We start from the raw sequence: 20,390 nt of genomic DNA, 5'->3' as shown, positions 1-20,390 counted from the left end.
GACAGGACAATTCGAAGGACTCGGACTAGGTCCAATTTATACTACATTTGAACAAAAATACATATTCATTCCAGTTCGAGTGGTAAGAGAGGGGGCGGGCCTTGATCAATTTTAGGAACGCCTGTTTGCCCACCCTGGGTTTAAATTCTCACCAACTCACAATATAGTGTTGGATTTTCGTTATGAAATTATGAGATCACTTTTATTAGAGTGAGGAATCTATTATTTAATTCAGACAGTGTTATACGAGTATAAATAATGACCTGTAAGGTAGTTTCTGATCATTTAAAACAAAACTAATTGATAATTCGTGTAAAGGATCTGGACATTATATACTTCGCTATTAGAGTATTCATTTTTTTTGTATGAAATTATTCTCACACGTTCTATAACGTGTAAATATTTTTTTTTTTGCTTAAAACGCAAAGTCCATCATTCTGGTATCATGTTAAATTTGAGACCACCTACTTGAAAAGTAAATGACATTGGGAGGAGAGAGCATCTTGATTAATGGAGGAAGGTTAGGAGAGGGTGTGAGTGTAGGAATGGGCACGGGTTATTAAAAGCTTGCTTTTATGGAGTTTCTTGTTAAACAAGCATATTCAGAAGATCTTCTTCTTCTTCATAAATATGGCATCAGAATACTCAGAAGTCAGAAGTAAGTAATAAATGGGCTTCCCACGAGTGGGCTTTGTTTTCTATTGATTCCATAAGACGTCATCACACGTGTGTGTGAGTATTTTGTTTCGACATATGGTTAATATTTAAGTCATCTCTCTCAAGGTCTACTTGGGCCTTTATTTGTTAAACGTGGTCTAATTGGCAAAACGGGCCCAACTAGGGAAAATTTATATGCCCCACAGTCGGTATACCACTTTAAGAACAGAGGTTCATGGCAGAAGGACCCACCGTCACTGGCTCGTTTGGCACAACCTTCATAAAACCGGTTTTTCAGTTATACCATCTCTGACGCCTCAATTATTAGCAGACTCCGGTCTCTCTCCGAAACAATGTGGGACTATTACAGTGTGGGGGGCGACGGTGCAATCGTTTGTAGTTTCTAAACCACCAGTTTGTACCTCTAAAGTACTTAGACGGAAACGCGTGTGAGGTGAGTTCATTAGGATATGGGGCTCAAAGTCTAGTACGAATAATGGTTGAGAAATGTTATATTATGAAGATATTTTATTAATAACGGAATATTATATCACCAGATATTACATTAATCCACTCAATATATTATTCCATCTTTAAATCAGGAGAAGAAATTCAGGTTGCAGTCGTTACTGACCATCGACAGGTATCGCCGAGAGTGTAACTGCAGCCACAAACACACAAGATCCATAATCAATAATGGCAGATGAAGTATGAACATCTGAAACCTATCTATTTATCTATATGCCATGGCAAAAAACTGGTTAACTGAATGGACTAGATTGCTGAAAGGACTAATGGTATTTGTCTTTCTCCAAATTGGGATCTGACTCTAGACCTAAATAGACTTGAGTCTGATTTTCAAAATGCTTGCTTTTCATCAATCCTATGATTTGATTTTTCTGATTGGCTTACTTAGGTTGATTTTTCCAGTCTACTTAATACTACAAATTAGTGAAGTGAAATAAGAGTAGAACCCATACGAGTCAGATTCAAACAAGTCAGACTCGGACGAATCAGACTCAGGGGAGTCAGATTCATACAAGTCAGGCTCGAAGGAGTCAGATTCAGATAATTACATAAATAAACGTTAGTTAATGAAGTAATGGGAAAACGTACTAGCTTTCTCCTCAGATCCGCACATTTCATCACACTGGATTTCACAGAGGCTGTTGCCGAGTTTTCGGTTGGTGGTGCATGTATGCTTGCAATTATTAAAACATTGTTTGAAATCAAAATTCTCACTAGCTTCGCTTGATTCGACCACCGAAGCAATAACAACAATGCACATAACCAACATTGCAACCATCTTTCTTCCTGATGATGCCATTTTCGAATTTTGATTTCTGTTTTTTCGTTTATGTTTTAGAACAAGCTAGAAATTAGAGAAAAGAGATATGAGTTTGTAAATATATGTATCTCTCTTCTCTAAGTGGTGGTGAAGATAAAAGACAACAAAGTGTGTAATTTATAAGGCCAAATTTTGCTAATTTAAGGGGTTTGGTTGTTTGGTTCCCAAAAATAACGGGTCAAAAAGTAATTCCATTTCCATGACCATTCAACAATAACTGCCAAATTCCATTCTTAACAAACTAACGATACTCTGTTTATAGTAAAATGAACGACTTGTCTGTACACTCCAGATGTCTCACGTAAAAATTAAGTATGATTTAAGAACGGGTTCAACAGAATGTCTAACCTTGACCGACCCATAAAGAGGTCTGAAACATCTATATAAACGGTCAGACTTGTCTGTGCGTTCAAATACCTGATCAGAATATTCATATTCTTTATGGAATATGCTTTTCGGCTAGTAGCACCCGTGACACTCTTGACTCCTACTCCTTCCTACTCAATCAATCCGAAGCTGTGATGTGGGTAGCCCAGTGGATGCGCCTGCGAGTGAAGCATGGGAATTGTTTATTCATTCGACACATGGAGAAAGGAATCGAAGATAACAAGATGACATTACATAGAAAGCAGTAAAAATGGGTCAGGGAGCAAGGTGAGTAAGAATAAGGCCTATTTCAGCCCACTCGATTAGGCAACTACCTCCTCGGTAAAGAGTATGCTTATTGGCAGAAACAAATCAATATGTGTAGTCCTTTGTGGCTCCGGTGGCAACTAGATCAACGAGTCATTGCATTAAGATTTAAGGTAAGTTCCTATCTAAGTTCAATATGACTCTTTTGGTACCTACCATGATATTTATGGACACTATCTAATAACAAGAAGTGTCAAAAAAGGAAATGTTTTGTATATACATTCTAACCCTGTTGGTCATATTTCATTTATCGAGAAATCTAAGAAGCCATTTACAGGTTGATGACCAATGTTGGGGCAAGAAACCATGACCGACCCAGAAAGAGGTATGAGACATCTGTGGACATATATCAATATCACTCAACAAACTATACCTTCACCTACCAATATAGATATTCGTTCGAAATTTCTCCTTAAACAAGAGAGCAGTCAGAAAGAAGCTATGCAAGGATTCAATATCTGTCGTTAATGAACAAACTACCATGAAGAGTTATGCAGAAGAATGATTGAATGAAGATGTAATGAGAAGTGTACTGAAGTCTGAGGAATTCTTACGATTTACATGAGTAAAGCAGAGATTGGAAGAGCAAAGACGGTCATGAATATTCCAGGTAGAAGCTGACAATGGTCGTTGGTGGTGGGCTTCAATGCTGATGGACTGATATTGAGTGAGAGAAAACCAGTTGGTGAGTGTAATGGTGCTGGCGAATTAGCAGTAGCAGCTGCTGTAGGTTGGGGGCCTATCATCATAGGTGTCATAGAATTTCCCGACTCTGCAAAAAAAAAGTGTTCAAGATTGATCTAATAGTTATTGATATTGTTTCTGTTGTCATTTGGATTTTGGGTATGTAAATAAACATAAATACTGATGTTAAAACGTAACATCTGAACTTCAATCCACAAATAAAAGCATCCTCAGTTTACTCCAATTTCGAGCGTTATCAACTGTTATTTGGCACCCGAAACGCATAAATTTGTAATCCAGTAGACAATATATAGTTGTGTAATCCGTTTAAATTTAAGAAGTGGGTGGGATCAATTCGTGGCAATTATAGGTGGTGTTTGTGTTTTTGCTCATTGTCTGTCTTATAGTCAGAGACAACAGTCATTTCAGACGAAGAACGCCTTTCAAAATTCATGCTTATTTTATGACTTGCTAAAAGAGATTCAAAATTGGTCTGAGTCAACCACTCAAACGATTCAAATATCACAAAAACAAATATTTTGAAATCTGACTCGAGTCAGTTCAGACCTCAAATCAAGTTTCAAATCTAACTTAGGTACCTGATGATCCTGATATGTTCTCCAGAGAAGGCAAAGGTGGCAACTCTGTTTCAAAAGGTTAACATATTAGTCAATTAGTTAATTTAGTTTCTTAATACTATTTGATTAGTACTAGTAGTAAAGATAATTAAATAACAACTAAAAGGACAAAACTACCCTCTACTAACAAACTAATCCCATTGTGGTTAAGTCTAATCTGCCCGTTCAGAGAGAAAATTTGGTCGGACACTCCAGGTAAATTACAAAGTATCTAATAACTTGACATGTGTCAATTTAACAAAGTCGGTTTAGAATTAGTTACTTTACTGTTACAGAATAAAATTAGGTTTTAGAAAGATATTTTCGTTTTGGCGCCAAAAATCAGTGACCTGAGATTTGATCGGAGTGATGAAACTCTCCGATTAAATCTCTTCGACTCCGATCAGGCGCGAAATCTGGCTTCTAAATCAAGAAATTAACTGGAATTGCTTCATGATTGAACAATTGATCGGAAGTCATAAATTACTTCCGATGAAAATAACGAATCAGATGTTTCGAGAACTAGAATGAAGATCAAATTCAGAAATAAAAAAAAAATCAGGATCGGAAGATAATTTCAGATCAAAGAATCGATCAAATTTCTCAATATTCATATTAACGAAAGAAATAGATTCCAGAACTGAATGTAAACCCTAAATCAACCGAAAAGACTGAAATCAGAGCTAGAACTGATTAAAAGTTTAAGAATCAAACACAGAGATCATGAAAAAGCTAGAAATAAGTAGATCAAGAAATTTGAGTACAAACCTGCACAGAGCGATTCCAGTGAGATTCTTGCGGTGAAATTAGTTGTGATTTCAGGAGGACAGACAGAATCGAGAGAGAAAATCCGTGCAGAATCGATAGGAAACCCTAATGTATTTGGTTGATGAATTAGATAACAAAAACAGGAAGCGCTACCAGTTTCAAATGCAGAATTGAAGAAACCGCAACACTGAGAAGAAGCTAACGATGAGACATTGTTAGGCGGAGAAGAGATGTAAGATAAACACGGCGACATTTCAGTGAGTTCATCGACGCATCCATTTCGTGAGGTGATCGCTGTCGCCGACACAGGAACGGTGGACTCCGCCATTAAAGTGAGTACAAAACCGGCAAGACGAAGAAGAACGGAGAAAAAATCCATCTGAGATTTTTGGGCGGTTTATCTAATTGATGAGACTTTTTTTTTCTTACTTGTTTCTAATTCCTTTTATAGAAAGTAAATTTTGAAGTACCCAAACTAACCTTATCATTTATCAATAGGGTATTAGAGAAGTTTAAAGCGCTTCCAGTCTGTGTTAAAGGCGCTACCATCCCCCATGGTCGCCTTAGATTTTCCACCAATTAGGCGTCTTTAACACTTACACGAAGCGTTTAAACCCTCACTTACTATCATAATACAAAACGGTAAACACATATCTACTGGTGATAGTTCGATGACGTGCATTTCTCTAACATTGCAATGAGGTTGTATCGACATGGGACATCCTGTCATGGACAACTATTCGTCTGAATGGTATGATCATTTTTGTCAAAAATATTAATGTCGTAGTTGAAATGAAAATTAAATGTTACAGTATAGAATAACACCATCATAATATGAATTATTTTACATTTTTTTGTTTGGTCATTGAAAGGAGAGATAAAGATTGATTTTGTGAATGTGGTTTAAGATAACAGAATTCTATTACCATCTTCTTCAAACTTCTTATTTTTTGTTAGTTTTCTATAAAGAGATTTTTCCCCTTCTTGTCCACTAACTACCACCACATTTACCATCAAGGAAGGGTGTGTTTTCTCCAATTCGAGATTTTCTCTTTTTAATCCGAGAAGGTCATTATAAGGTCCTTAAAGTTCATTTAGACTACACTTACCTTTTTTTCCGTAACTAAATAGGATAAATCTCGAAAATGAACTGTTTCCACCAAGACTAGAATCCAAGATGTCTGAGAGGTTAAGAGGGTCCGGAGAGTAGTCAAGTATTATCAAATAAATGATTAAAACTGTATAATTTGTTCATGTTGAGTTGGCATCCATAGAATATTGTGCGGGTTGTGACAACACATTAATTATTATATTTTGATAAGCAAGTTAGCATAATAATACGGTTAAGTCCAATAAATTATCCAATGTTGAATGATGATTAGATTTTGATAAGCTTATCTTTAACCACTACATTTTTCTTTAGCTAGTGCCTACTAGTTTTGTATTTATATATTAGTTTTGTACATAGGATAATCCAAATTAAATTTTAAATTATTAGTTATTAAGGGAAGTTTTAAAGGCGCCGCCTCAAAGTGTTAAAGGCACCTCTAGAAGTGTTAGGGTTATTGCTTTACTCACAAACTGTCTCTCAAAATTTGCCTTGAGAAAAGCGCCTTTTACAGTTATAGGAGGTGTCTTTACAACTAATAGTGGCTCCTTTAAAACTCCTCTCTTTGTAAGCTTGGAAGAGGTAAAGGAAATGGGCAAAGATAGACAGGGCCGGCCCTAGTATATCGGGGGCCCCAAGCGAAACCAAAAATTGGGGCCCCCATACAATGGATATTAGAAAAAAATTAAGTAAAATTTAAACAATGCAAATGGTAGGAATCGAACCCTTAACCTTTCATTTAAGATTCAAACCCTTTAACACCAAGTTACAACTTAAATTGTGTTTGAAATTGATTTAAAATATAATTAGGTTTTCGAAAATTACATACAAAATATGAAACATGAGGCCCTTGATTATTTGGGGCCCAAAGCGACCGTTTTGGTGGCTTTGATCACGGGCCACCCCTGAAGATAGAGAGAGAGAGAGAGGAAGACCAGGGACATACAATGACTTGTAGAGCAAGGGATGCATGTGAATGGACATTGTGTCAAATATAATAAAATCCAGCAACCACAGAATAATACTACACATTATTCAACATGATAGTAATGTTGAACTCAACAAATACCCATGTGATAATAAATGATTGAAGCCTATGACAATATGAAAAATATAAAGAAACACTATAAAGCATGAATTGACCACAATTATAAACCTACCACAAATCTTACATATATATAATACACTTATGATAAAACCATGCCTCTAATTACCAATATTAGGGTTCACAAAGAAGACTACAATTGATCTAATCTATTTAGTGAAAACGGAAAGGTAGGTCACCTTATTCCGATTTTTCTACATGATCATTGAAGAAAGTATAAGATCTCTAGAATTAGATATATTGAGTTTATCATCAATATAAACCACAAATTATGCTATCAATATTCTAAGTAGGACGTTTTGTAAGATTCTAAAAAAATATATTACTGTATCTTTTTTTAAAGTCAAGAATCAAATTACATAGCATAGCAAGAAAGAAAAGAAAATACTATATCATGCCAACTAATGATTAACTTTAATACCTAATCAAAGAACTATCTAGAAATTAATACTAACTATAATAAAAATTGATAATACTTTGGAAAAAAGAATAGTGACTAAGACTCTTGTTCTATACTAGTTGGTTTTCAAAAGTAGGTGCAAAAGCCAACCATAAGACCTCTTTAACCACATATGTTGTCTTATTTTCACTTCCCATGTTCCTTATAACATGGAGGATGTTATGGCATATTTCTCAACCACAACTCTCTCTCTCTCTCTCTCTCTCTCTCTCTCTCTCTCTCTCTCTCTCAGTCCATAAAATCTCTCAAGTTATAACCCAAACACCAAAAGGCAATATTTGAAGAAAAACCCATTAATCCATTATCGAAATGGAGATTGAATTGGCAAAGTGTGAGTGTTGTGGATTAAAAGAAGATTGTACCCAAGATTACATAAATGAAGTGAAAGATGAATTTAGTGGAAAATGGATTTGTGGGTTGTGTGCTGAATCAGTAAGAGATGAAGTAATGAAGAACAAAAAGAAGAAGAAACCATTAGAAGTAGATGAAGCTATGAAGTCTCATATGACATTTTGTCGAAAATTTAAAACAAACCCAGCTGTTCAAGTAGCAGATGGAATGAAACAAATTCTTAGGAGAAGATCAGGGAACTTATTGTCTTCTTCACCATCAATGTCATCTTCTTCTACTTCTAAGAATTATTATATGAGATCAATGAGTACTTCACAAGTCGGGTGATCGGAATCGCTCGTTTCCTTCTCTGTTTACTAGCTGATTAAAAAGGAATTATGGGGAAGTTTTTGTTTTGGACTAATAAGCAGAGATTTATTTGAAATTCTTCTTTTAATCTCAACATAATTGATTAATCTCAAAATAATTTGAGAGACATAAACTGTTTTTTTTTTGTTATGCTAATGCTTCTTTTAATCTCTTAAAATTTAGATGAAATAGTAATGTGGTGATTGTCTTTTTTACGTGTCTGAGTCTGACTGATCTGAGTTTGACTAGACTAAGTCTATGTCGAATTAGTCGGACTCTAACTAACCACAAGTTATTTCAATTTAACCGTTGAGTCAAAAATTTCACATCTGAAATTAAATAATGAAAATGTCACCTCATCATTTTCAATAAAAACAAAGAGGACTCTCAATATTCAAACCGACAAATTAGTAAGATGGGCTCGGAGGAAGAATATATCGAAGACGTGAAAAATGTATCTTAATTTTTTAGTGTCTATGCATTGTAATAGTACTCTTTCGTCTTAATGATATTTCACATTTCAACAACAAAAAAAAAAAACTAAGACATTTGTGTTGAATTTCAGAAGAAACTATGTGAAAGTTTCCTCTGCGCCTACCAAGGCCCGAGTACTAAAGTTGATTACTTGATAAACTAGTATTGGATGAAGTCTTAAAGGGGCCTCATGAAAGTGTTAAAAGCCCTCCTCAAAGCAAATTTTAGGGGGAATAAGGGTGAGAATGGGGCCGGATCCGGTGACCACGCGCTTATTCCCTCGTTAGGCTACTATCTAGTATTTCGAAGAAACTAGGTCAAAATATCCTGCGCCCGACATAGCCAGAGAGTTTTAAAGTTGATTACTTGATAAACTAGTATAGGATGAGCTAGTGAGAGATTGATTTGTGATGATAACTGTAAGAGTTAAAGGCGTGTATAGAAGTGTTCAAGATGTCTCCCTTAAAGGCAATCTTTGAAAAATATGAAGAAAATAGGTGCCTTTAACAAAAATTGAAGAAAGGGGCCATATTTTGTGTACAACAAAAGTATGAGAAATGTTATATACACATGCCGTTTTTTATCTGATGCACTCACGATTATTCGCACTCACTCTCACATTCAAATCTATTTTTACCCGAACAAACTCGTTTTTCCCAAACTCATGATCAGTTTTTGTCGGTAAGATGGAACTGATTTTATGCTTAAACTATCAGAAAGATGAAACCGACATGTAATATGAGGTGTGGCTACTGTACCGACAAATAGGAGAGAGAACTTTCTAAGAGAATTTTGACACGTTTTAGACGGTAAGATGAAATCGAAGTGTAACATAAAACATTGGCATAGTCCTGCCGACTGATCACAAAGAGCAACATTTAAGGAGAACTTAGGGAAGTTTTCCACCTGTTAGATAAAACCTATATCTTCCATTACATATAGGTAGTTCCTTGTCGACCTATATAATGCAATCTGTCATAAAGATGATGTGTAACATAAGGCGCCGGTAAAGTCCTACTGACAGATAACAACATTTGAAGAGAATTTTGATAAATTTTACGTAGGTAAGATAAAACCGATTTGTTCCATCACATATCGGTAGCTTCGTGTGGACCTATAATGGAATCTGACGGCCTAATCGATACCTTCGAACCTTCGTGGAGTTTTTCGCTTTCGAAAAATAACGCCACATTTATTAAAAAAACAACTTAAAACAAAGATTCATGAGATGTTTTTATGCCTTTTCAGTGGGCGATTCTTCAGTCTTTATATAGTTTTATTTGGATCAGAATAAGAATGTGAAGTTTTTTTCTTTTCAATTTCTTTCACCACTAAAAATAAATAAAAACTTTTAATAATTTGAATATGATCAGAAGATAATTGTTCGATTTCAGGACGTGCTCATCATCAATTTTTTTAAGTGGTAGGGTAGTGAGTGTTGTGAAAGGAATTTTACGTGTTGGGAGTGGTGGATGATTTTAGATTATTTTAAATCAATTTAACCAATATTGACTTAATATGGTGAGCGAGTGAAATTTGACTAAGTCAAGAAAAAATTGACCAAGTCAATCCACATGTGAGTGCGACTGGCAAAAATGGTGAGTGTATATAAAATTTCCCAAAATATATAAGTGAATGTTCCTGTGACTATTTGGTAAGTTACTTATAGTTTTTGTTTATATTTCAAAGTTTAGAGTATGGACATTCTAAAAAGTTCTAAAGGTCTTAGTTGTAAAGTGTCAATGGAGATTCTTTTTCAGATGTGGCAGTGTATAAAAAAAAAAATTTGTCTCCAACGGAAATGTCTAAAGAGGTAATTACTAGAAAGGTCAAAATAATATTGAAAATGAGTAGAAAAGCACAAAACATTTGAAAATTATTATTCAGGTCAAAAAGTGTGCAAATACTATAATACCCTTTTTTGTCACTTTGTGTAGCTAAATTCTTTTATTTTTCTTTAAATTTTAAATCGATATAACTTTTGTTTGAGATGTCGGATTTCTATAAAAATTAGATATTTAGAAATGATTTTTCATTAGCTTTCTAACAAGATCCACTTTCAATACTTTTTTTCAAAAAAAAAACCCAGAAAAAAACGGTGTTTTTTTTCCTTTACGTTTTTCTGCAAACGTGTTTGCAACAATCTGTTATGCAAACGTGTTTGCAACAATCTGTTATGCAAACGTGTTTGCAACAATCTGTTATGCAAACGTGTTTGCAACAATCTGTTCTGCAAACGTGTGTTTGCAACAAGCTGTTCTGCAAACGTGTGTTTGCAACAAGCTGTTCTGCAAACGTGTGTTTGCAACAAGCTGTTCTGCAAACGTGTGTTTGCATAATGTAAACTGTAAATTGTAAATTGTGTTTGCAAAATATAGATTGCAAACATGATTTGCAAACTTTCCAGAATATAAGCTTGAGTTGCATGTCTTGCAAACTCGATTTGCAATCGAGAATATAAACTAAGATTAGTGTCTACAAAATCTTGAGTTTGGAATTGATTTCATCATTCATCATCATAAAGAAATTGTGTGGTCGACCTTCAAATTCTTATTATTCTCTACTTCAAAATTAAACCTTTAATACTTCAAGATGAAATAAGGTAAAGAGATAGAAAGGAAGAGAAACTTGATCAATGAATCGTATACAAAAAATAACAAGAAGCAAGAAACAAATAACTAATAAGTCAATACAAAATCGAGGCAAATAATGGAGTCTTTCACGGTTTATCGAACGCTTTTTGAGTAATAATGATCTATCAAGATTATCCCCTTTGAAGAAGCTTGTTTGGTGATGTTTGCATGGTTGTTCGATCTTCACCAGGAAACAAAATGATAAAACCCTTACAATGTAATTCTTACCTTATTATGTAATTAGAACATCTTTATTACTTATTATTAGAACACTTTTATATTTGTTAGTGAAAATTAATTGATTCATTGACTATAAAGAGTTACACATTTTACAACATCAGTTTTATCGACCCGATAGATACTTAAAAAAAAATCATTCAAGGGCTTCCATCAATTAGAACTCAGATATACCTCCCCTTTCCAGGATATAAGTTGTATAGACCCATCCGACAGTCCAACAAGAAGATGTTTACTATCACAAACAATATTGCTCCTAAAAAAGAATAGGTTAGGCTAATGATTAACATAATTCTGAAATGATAAAACTGAACAAAAAGTTGTTAGAAAATATCTTACATTGTTAAACTCTTATTTGCAAACGGTACTTGCTCATTAAGTACCAAAGCCATGCAAGAAGCAACCTAGAAGGATGCTCCCCCCCCAACCTGCAGTCTCTTTTTTGTAAACTGAATTTTGAAAATATGAAGGAAGAATGAAGAAGTCTGCAGCGATAAGTGAAACCGATCAGCCATTGCACTTCAAAATACAACTATTAAATATTCACAAAAGGAAGTGCAAGAATTGTGCTAAAAGATATAGGGACCTTAATTTGAAAAATGTAGATTATCATGGTAATAATGTCAGAAAGGTCAAAGTCACAAGTCCTACTCAGTACTCAATATTACCAAATTCTCTCAGGTATGTGGTATCGACAACGGGAATTTAGTAAAATGCTTTCAGTAAACTTAAGGCTGAAGATTTTGAAACTGAAAACTTTAGAGTACTACATGGCTAATTAAACCCAAAACCATACTGGAGATTCAGAATGCTATAGTAGGCAATGTAGAATATCTGGTAATACTTGTCCTAAGTTTGAATCCCAGTCCTGGTTCGGAAATTTCGGAACATTATGGATCTAAGTAGTAACTAACGGACATCTGACAGGCATTAAGTGAATAACTTATAAATTGACAATAATGATGGATTAAAATTATAGATATACTAAAACTACGCAAACTATACATTACCAAGTGTTTAGGCAAAGAAATTGGATCAAACCTTTAGCTTAAAGAACTAACAAATTATTTAAATAAACCTGTTTTTTTTTTCTAGTAAGAAGACTTATGGGAGATTATATTGGATCTTAGGTGATATACCAGTACAAGTGATATATTCAACCAAGTTACTTATTTCTTCAATCCTCCATATTCTATCTCGATCAAACAGTAAGGAATATATTTAAGTAGCAGAAACCAGATATTTAAGTTCGCACTTCAAGATTTCAAGGCTTGCCAAAAACTAAAACAGCTAATCGGAACCGTTTTCAACATTCAGGAAGCATAATTTCATGTGTGTAATAATCAAATTAAGCTGAGGTTCTGCATAACCTTACTGATTACTAACCAAGTAAACAATGAGCAATTTATGAAATTAATGATGATTTCATTCTACTTGTACGGAAACAAAACATTGATTTTTGTTCTTGATATAGAGATACCACTAGTTAACCATATCAAACAACTAATAACAGAAACAAAACCCAATCACGAAAACGTATAATGTACTTAGAAAAAAGTAAAGTGCACAAACTGAAAGAGGAAATCTTACAAGAACAACGACCAATTTGGAGGCAGGACTCCAAACAGCTTGCAAATACTCTCCTTCTCGTAATACTGAACCTGAGTCTCTCTTGTACTTCCTTAATCTGATCTTATGCTGAGTCAAAATTCAGTACAAATCTCAAAAAACAAGTTTAAAAACAACAAATTGAAATCAAACTACTGAACTATAACAACGGATCGATCGAGAGAAGAGAGAACCTGAGAGGAGCTCCATAGTTCAATGTGAGAAGGAGCAATAGCAAGTAAGAGACGATTAATGAGTTTAAGGTAGCCGATCTTCTGAGAAACAGGACAAAGTTCTGGTTCGAGAGGGATAACTTGAGGCCATCCGTACGCCATATACATCTTGATTCAATTGTTTGTGGATGTGAAAAGGAAGATTGGAAGAGGAGAAGAAGATCTTAGAGAGAGAAATTAGGAAATTGAAGAGGAATGAAACATTTCAATGGAGATTTGAGAAGGACAGAAGGTGATTTGAGGAAAAATGGGTATGACTGTGATTAAGGAGAAGAACATTAAACCCTAAAATGGTTCTCGATTTTTGCTGGGGAGAAAGAGAGTTTTAGGGTAAGGGTATTTTGGGAAGTAAAATAATAGAAAATGACCTGATTCATAATTACTAATATTATTTGAAACCTTATGTATCATTCCCAATATTATCATGACAACTTTTAGTTAATAGAAAAAAATGATGACTTTTTTAATTATTATGATAATAATTTGAACTCAAATAGTCATTTTTCCATGTCTAAAACACCTCTACTTGATACAAGTCACTCTTAAATTCATTAACAAAAAAAAATAGTTAAAATTTTTTTTTTCGATTGGTTTAAATTATACACCTACAATATATAATAATACTATAAAAGACTAATCAACTTGTAATCTAACTTAACTACGTACGATTCTTATTTTGTATACAATTATTTGTGATATGTGATATAATATGTGATATGTGATATGTTAAGATATTTATTAACCTCATCATTAAGTTAGTACATTTAGTAAGTCGACTAATCTTGTATGAGGCTTTAGAGCAGTTCATGGTATCAATTAGTTTATATACATTTTACGGTATCAATTAGTTTATATACATTTTACATATAGCACCAGTTAATTAAGATACCATATTTGATCATCATTTGTTATTTAATTACATGTAATCCCCTAAACCATTTATATTTTATTTTATCATCATCTATACTAACTATTATTAATATTTACTCATATATAATCTATATAAGTACTTACATATGTACCAATGGCAGTAATTAATAAACACACCATAACCATCACTAGTATTTATATTTAATCTCTAAACTCTTTTCATCATAATATAAAATGAGCTAAAACACACGCGCACACACACACATACATATATATGTTACCATGGTTTGTTTCAAGTTCACGTTCAAGTAAAAGAATCGTGTTCAGACTGGGTGTGTTAGAACATGTTGTCGAGGTAGAGTATTGACCTCCGTGAAAGTGGTATCGCCACTCTCTTTCTTGGTGCCATTAAATATTGATTCTCTAGATCGCTAAAACAAATTTTTTTGGCGATGGAAGAGGTTTTTGTGTCAACTCAACTAGCTCGAGTTTTTCTTTTTATATACAAATGAAAGAGAGTAAGATGCTTTTATAGATGTTCTTACACAAGAAGACAAGAAATATATATGCACATGTTAATCAATATAATAAAACAGAAGGGAAAGATTACCGGGACAAAAATTAATTTTTAACAAAAAATATTGTCAAGTCTTTTTCAAAATTTAAAATGTAGTCCCTCTTAGAAATAAAATAAGTTATTTCAAGAAAAAAAATCTAATTGTGCCTTTCGAAAAAAGATACTCCTAAATTAAGAAAAAAAGAAAGAAAAGATATTTCAAGAGTTAAAAAAAGAAATTAAAATTTCTCTCTCTCTCTTAATAAAATAATAATTAATTTAAAAAAAAGAAATAGAAGAAAATAATACCAAAAAATTATGGTATCAAGAATATAAAAATATAAAAGATTTGTCACATTTGATTGATACAATTGTTCGTGCCGCAGGGCACGGGATATACCCTAGTATACGTACAACTCAGTTTGTTATGTTAGCTAACGGATTTTACAAGCCATTAGATGTATAAAACTAGGCTAGCTATGGAATTATGAACGGTCAGATTTTGGTCAAATTTTCAACTTATACATCAGCTAATGAGTAATGAGGATGATGTAATCATACCCCATTTCATTTTAGTTTATGTACAAGTTATTGCTGACAACCCTTGGTTGCAGTGGTAAGAGGTATAATCTTCCATCTCAGAGGCTAAAGGTTCGAAGCACAAGTTCACTAAATAAAAAACAAGTTATCGCGGACAAAGTTTTTATCCATGCCTACGTCTCGAACCAATTAATAACCTTTAAGTCAAGGCTTTGATATGACTAGGTTATATTGAATGATTATATGTGGATTACCTACTGCACTTAGTTAATATTCACAAAATGGGTCTATTGAGTTAATATTCACAAGGGGCCATAGGTTGAAAGTCCAAAAGTTAAGAAAAATTAGGTCCAAGATCCACCCTTAAAGATTTATAGGTTTTTAGTCCTTTATCTAAAATGCCCAAAATACTCTCAGTCAACCGATTTTATACATCTGGTAGTTTGTGTAATGCATCTGGTAGCTTATATAATACATCTGGTAATTTGTATATAACATCTGACAGTTTGTACAATGCATTTTTAAATGTGTAATCCATTTTAGTTTATGGTTTTAGGTTCTTAGCATCTAAAAAATTAGGTTACGAACTTGACTTTGTATGAATCTTAGATGTAATACATTTCTAATTCAATGTTGGTATATTGTATCTGGTAGTTTGTACGGTGCATTTTTAAGTGTGTATCGGGTATATTGTACAAACTATGTGAATAATGTATAATAATTCTGAAAAATGCATGGAGAATCATAAGTAATGTTTGAAAAATATGATGAACAATGTAAGGTACAAATTAGGCAATGTTAGAGTAATGGTTAAATTATAATATACAAATGAAGTATACACTGTATGTAATGTATGGTACAACTAATACAATGTGACAATAATGGTTAAAATATAAAAGAAACTTGAAGAAAATACATTGTATTATCATTCCTTACACATTCTTTAAAATGTACATATTGTAAATCATTAGACGATTAGACCATACATTTAAAAAATGTACAAACTATCTAAATAATGTACCAGACTGTCTGAATAATGTATCATAATTCTGATAAATGTGTACAGAATTATATGTATAAAGGGGTAAAGTTGGAAGAAGGAAACAATTTTCTCCTTAGAGATGAGATTTAGTGCATTTGCATTGTGATCCGTTTTTGGACTAGATGTGGGTTTATAATTTGTTTTTGGGCTTTCGATTCATTTTGGGAGATGAGTGGACTATTTGTACCAATAGGACCTTGTTTTTTGGACCTCTAACCCATTTTGGGAGATGAGTGGAAGAAGGAAAAAGTTTAATCTTTCTTTTTAAGGGTTTTCATCATCATCTTTAAAGATATTTATGATTTTCATTATAATCGATTTCATCCCTGTATCATCTTCTCAAATATTCATCATTATTCATGATTTTCTCTCTCTATGATCTTCATAACCGATTTATGATGTTAATGTTAAATCATTGTTTACTAATTCATTATCTTCGATTATGTTTTGTTTGTATCCATGTATTATTTTATTTTTCATTAGATTTAGGTTACAGATCTTGATGTTTAGAACATCTCTTGATATCAGATCCGGTAACGATACCCTTTTTTATCTAGAGAAGATTACGTATGTTTTTTATAACAGAATGTAAACGATGTGTAATTTACATGAAAGTATGTGCATTTATTGAACATCACACGTTTGTACCATAGAAGATTTCGTCTGATTCCGTACGATGTTACCGTAACAGAATGTAAACAATGTGTATTGTGCAAAAAATTATATATACTTTGTTGCGCTTTACACATTTGAACCGCTGAGATTTCGTACAATTATACTGTAACAGAATGTAAACATTGCGTAATGTTCCAAAAAATATATGTAATTTATTGCACATTATACATATTTTTTTCAAATAACAGTGACCTTGTGATTCAAACTAAAGTTCTGTTTGTCTCCCAACACATTATGAAGTTTAACAAATAGTATGCATAATTTACTCCATTATACATGTCGTTTCTAGTAAATTATATGTTTTGTTGACAAATGTATATGTTTTTTTTGTAGTTTTGCTGTTACCTATGGAATTTCTTACAGAATCATCCAATTAAGTAAGACCACAAAACTAAAATCTGATGGCTGGGATAATTTTTTTTTTAAATTGATCAGTTATTTCCTGGTGGTGCAAAAGCATTTCGATATGCTCATCGACAATATAGTATAAACATAGGGCATGATTTTAAATTCATCAAAAATGATTCAAAACGTGTAACTGCTGTTTGTCTTATTCAAGACTGCAAATGGAGAGTACATGGATCAGCACCATTCTGAACCAGAGAAGATTTTGTACGATTTTCTTGTAACAGAATGTAAACGATGTGTGATTTAATAGACATTATGTGTAATTTATTGAACATGACGCATATACATTTGATAAATTACGTTGTATGCATGACAAATGATGGTTGCCTCGTCATAAATAACACATAATTTACGAACCTGTTTCATAATTTTGTATTCGATTTGTGGTTATGTATGAGTAAAAACGAAAACAAATGCTGTTGTAATGTTCCCAGAAAAATATACCTTTTCCACATCTGAAAGTTAAGTGAGAGAAAGTGATATATTTTTGTATATTAACACTCAAATCACGCTTAATTGATCTCAGAAAATATTTTCTTTCCAAATATGAAAGTCGAGTAAGAGAAAATTGATTTGAATCGAAAAAAAATTACATAGTAAGAGAGAGAAAATTGATTTGGTTTCCAAATCTGTAAAGAGAGTAAATTGATTTGGTTTCCAAATCTGTAAAGAGAGAGAAAATTGATTTGAAAATATCCGCTATTTCCTATTTAATTTCTTCCAATAATGCAAATTGATTTCGTTTCCAAAACAGATTCGATGAGAGAGAAAATTGATGATTTCGTTTCCTTTTTAAAATAAAAAATCACGGTACAAAAGGACTAAAAAAATCGCGAAAATTCAGTTTAAGACAAGAACGGTATATTGTTTAATATATTAAGGGTTTTGGTCCAAAGTGCAAAAGGACTAAAAACCTATTTTTTTGGGAAGATTCGACCAAAGACCCTTTTTAAACATTATTTTGCGTTATATACCCACGGCCCCTTTAATAATGATACTCCTCTATTTTGACCCGATTTACACGGAAAGTGGTTTATGTCATCCGTTGAATGTAATTGTTATCAAACTCCCAATAAGCATAAAAAACAATTCGTCCATTTTGCATAAGTCCTAGGTTTTAAACTAACAACCATTGATTTCTCGGAATTTCTTCTTCTTCTCTATGTAGATCATTTTCCTAGTCTTTTCCCTAAAAAAGAATAATCATGAAGTAAGAATTTTTAAGTGTCTGAATCTGACTGGACTGACTCAGTTTATTTAAATCTTCAGGTCAAATTTGGGTATAACTAAAAAAAAGAACAAAAATCGTCGACAGCAGGGTTCGAACCTGCGCGGGCGAAGCCCAACAGATTTCAAGTCTGTCTCCTTAACCACTCGGACATATCGACCTTTTCGTTATAACACTGAATATATTTATATTAATCGGTTTTACATATCATAGTTCAATCTCAAAAACCAAAAATGTCAATACTTGTACTACTAATTTCACAAAGATCAAGACATAATTCAGATTCAGATAACAAGAACGGTTGGGAGAATATAAGATGGCTAATGCCCAACACAAGCTAAGAATTACGGGGTTTGGGCAACAATACGTTGTTCGATAGGAGTTTTACACAAAGGACATTCCTTTATCCCTTGAGTCTCATGAATCTGGTTACACTCTCTGCATATAATTTGATGAGCGCACGGAAGAAAAACCACCGACCGCTCCTCCGCAAAGCAAAAAACACATACCTTCGCCCGCCCTTCTTCTCCTTTCCACTTGAAAATTCTCAACTTGTCCATCAATGGTGATACCTAAGGGAGTTGGATTACTTCTTGGCTAAGCGATTTCGAGCTCATTCTATTCTTTTGTTTCAACTCACTTGTTTCTTTCTCAAGCTTCTGAATTTCCTCTTTAGCTTTGTTCGATTCTTTTTCTACTTTTTGTTTCATTTGTTTTTCCTTCAACTTTGCCAATACCTCAAATTCTTCTTTCTTTTCGAATGGCACTAACTTGTAGAAGTAGTTTTTCTTTCATCTCTTGTGTTTCTTTCCAGTTACCCCGTAATCGTTTAATCAAACTTTGTGAGAATAGTTTCACCTGAAAAAAAGAAGTACTCGAGTAACCCAGAATTTTATATCTAGGTCATGTTTACTCAATGCTAATAGGTTTTAAGTTGGATGCCCACAAACTTAACATATGGTATCAGAGCTAGACTCACACGTGAAAGGCCCAACAGTTCAAAAGACACATGCGAGGCCAAAAAAACGCCACACCTGCTGGGCGCGTTAGTGTAGTTCCACATGAGAGAAGGGTATTCTCGTCCTCTCCTCTCATTGTCAACTGGTTTTGAGTCGGGTGTCAGCAAACTTAACAAACTTCAATATCTTTCGTTTTTACTCACTAAAATTCTTCGTAACATTTTGAATAGAAGAAATGAAAAAATTTACCTCCATTTCTTCAAGAACTTGTTTAGCTTCAACTAGTTCTCGTTCGAGTTGTTCTCGCATCTGTATACAAGCTCTGAGCTCTTTTTCTTCCAAGTTGTTTTGTTTTTCGGTAGCAATGTCAAAGATGTCGTTGTGCATGACCAGTCAAGTACACATCTTAGTTCATAAAGGAAAGGGAGGGCACGGTAAAGTCTGAAACCCAAATAATTGATCTGTGACACCTTACTTGTCAAGAGCTGCCGATATAATGTACTTCTATGCCGAACCCCATATCAGATTTGTATGGCTTGTAGAGCTAGAGAAACTGCTTTAGTGAGAAAGATGGCACGAACAGCTAATTGTCCCGCATGTATGTGTGAAGGGTCGATCGACCAAGCATACTCAGTGATTGTGTATGTGCAGAGGATGAGATTCAAAAGATAGAAAAAAAAATTCTAAGTGTGTTCAATACAATGTTAAATTAGGTTTGCCAAATCAAACTCACTGAAATGATACAGTACTAGAGGAAAATTCTAAGTGTGTTTTCCAAATGACTTTGA

At 33.5% G+C, this 20,390-nt stretch overlaps 2 protein-coding genes, 1 long non-coding RNA gene and 1 other non-coding gene across 4 annotated transcripts; 1 reads left to right on the top strand and 3 right to left on the bottom strand.

The window, feature by feature from the left end:
- Nucleotides 1-1,170: 1,170 nt before the first annotated feature.
- LOC147555131 (uncharacterized) lies at nucleotides 1,171-2,119 on the bottom strand. Its single transcript, XR_015235194.1, has 2 exons — nucleotides 1,774-2,119; nucleotides 1,171-1,318 (listed from the first exon to the last, which is right to left on the bottom strand). It is a non-coding gene; the product is annotated as an uncharacterized LOC147555131 (long non-coding RNA).
- A 57-nt stretch (nucleotides 2,120-2,176) lies between these two features.
- LOC147555130 (Bifunctional inhibitor/lipid-transfer protein/seed storage 2S albumin superfamily protein) lies at nucleotides 2,177-5,327 on the bottom strand. Its single transcript, XM_086663948.1, has 4 exons — nucleotides 4,768-5,327; nucleotides 3,982-4,026; nucleotides 3,253-3,470; nucleotides 2,177-2,550 (listed from the first exon to the last, which is right to left on the bottom strand). Exons 1-3 carry the CDS (start codon nucleotides 5,144-5,146, stop codon nucleotides 3,256-3,258), a joined length of 639 nt encoding a protein of 212 aa, XP_086520074.1. The 5' UTR covers nucleotides 5,147-5,327; the 3' UTR covers nucleotides 2,177-2,550; nucleotides 3,253-3,255.
- Nucleotides 5,328-7,749: 2,422 nt separating this feature from the next.
- Nucleotides 7,750-8,118, top strand: LOC147555129 (uncharacterized). Its single transcript, XM_086657491.1, has one exon. The coding sequence runs from the start codon at nucleotides 7,750-7,752 to the stop codon at nucleotides 8,116-8,118; it is 369 nt and encodes a 122-aa protein (XP_086513617.1).
- A 10,603-nt stretch (nucleotides 8,119-18,721) lies between these two features.
- On the bottom strand, nucleotides 18,722-18,803 carry TRNAS-UGA (transfer RNA serine (anticodon UGA)). Its single transcript has one exon. It is a non-coding gene; the product is annotated as a tRNA-Ser (tRNA).
- Nucleotides 18,804-20,390: the final 1,587 nt, after the last annotated feature.

This window comes from Eschscholzia californica, unplaced genomic scaffold (assembly GCF_041429995.1).
Source record: "Eschscholzia californica isolate CP2 unplaced genomic scaffold, dmEscCali1.0.p SCAF_2, whole genome shotgun sequence".
Lineage (NCBI taxonomy): Eukaryota > Viridiplantae > Streptophyta > Magnoliopsida > Ranunculales > Papaveraceae > Eschscholzia > Eschscholzia californica.
This window is presented reverse-complemented; position numbering and strand designations above follow the sequence as displayed.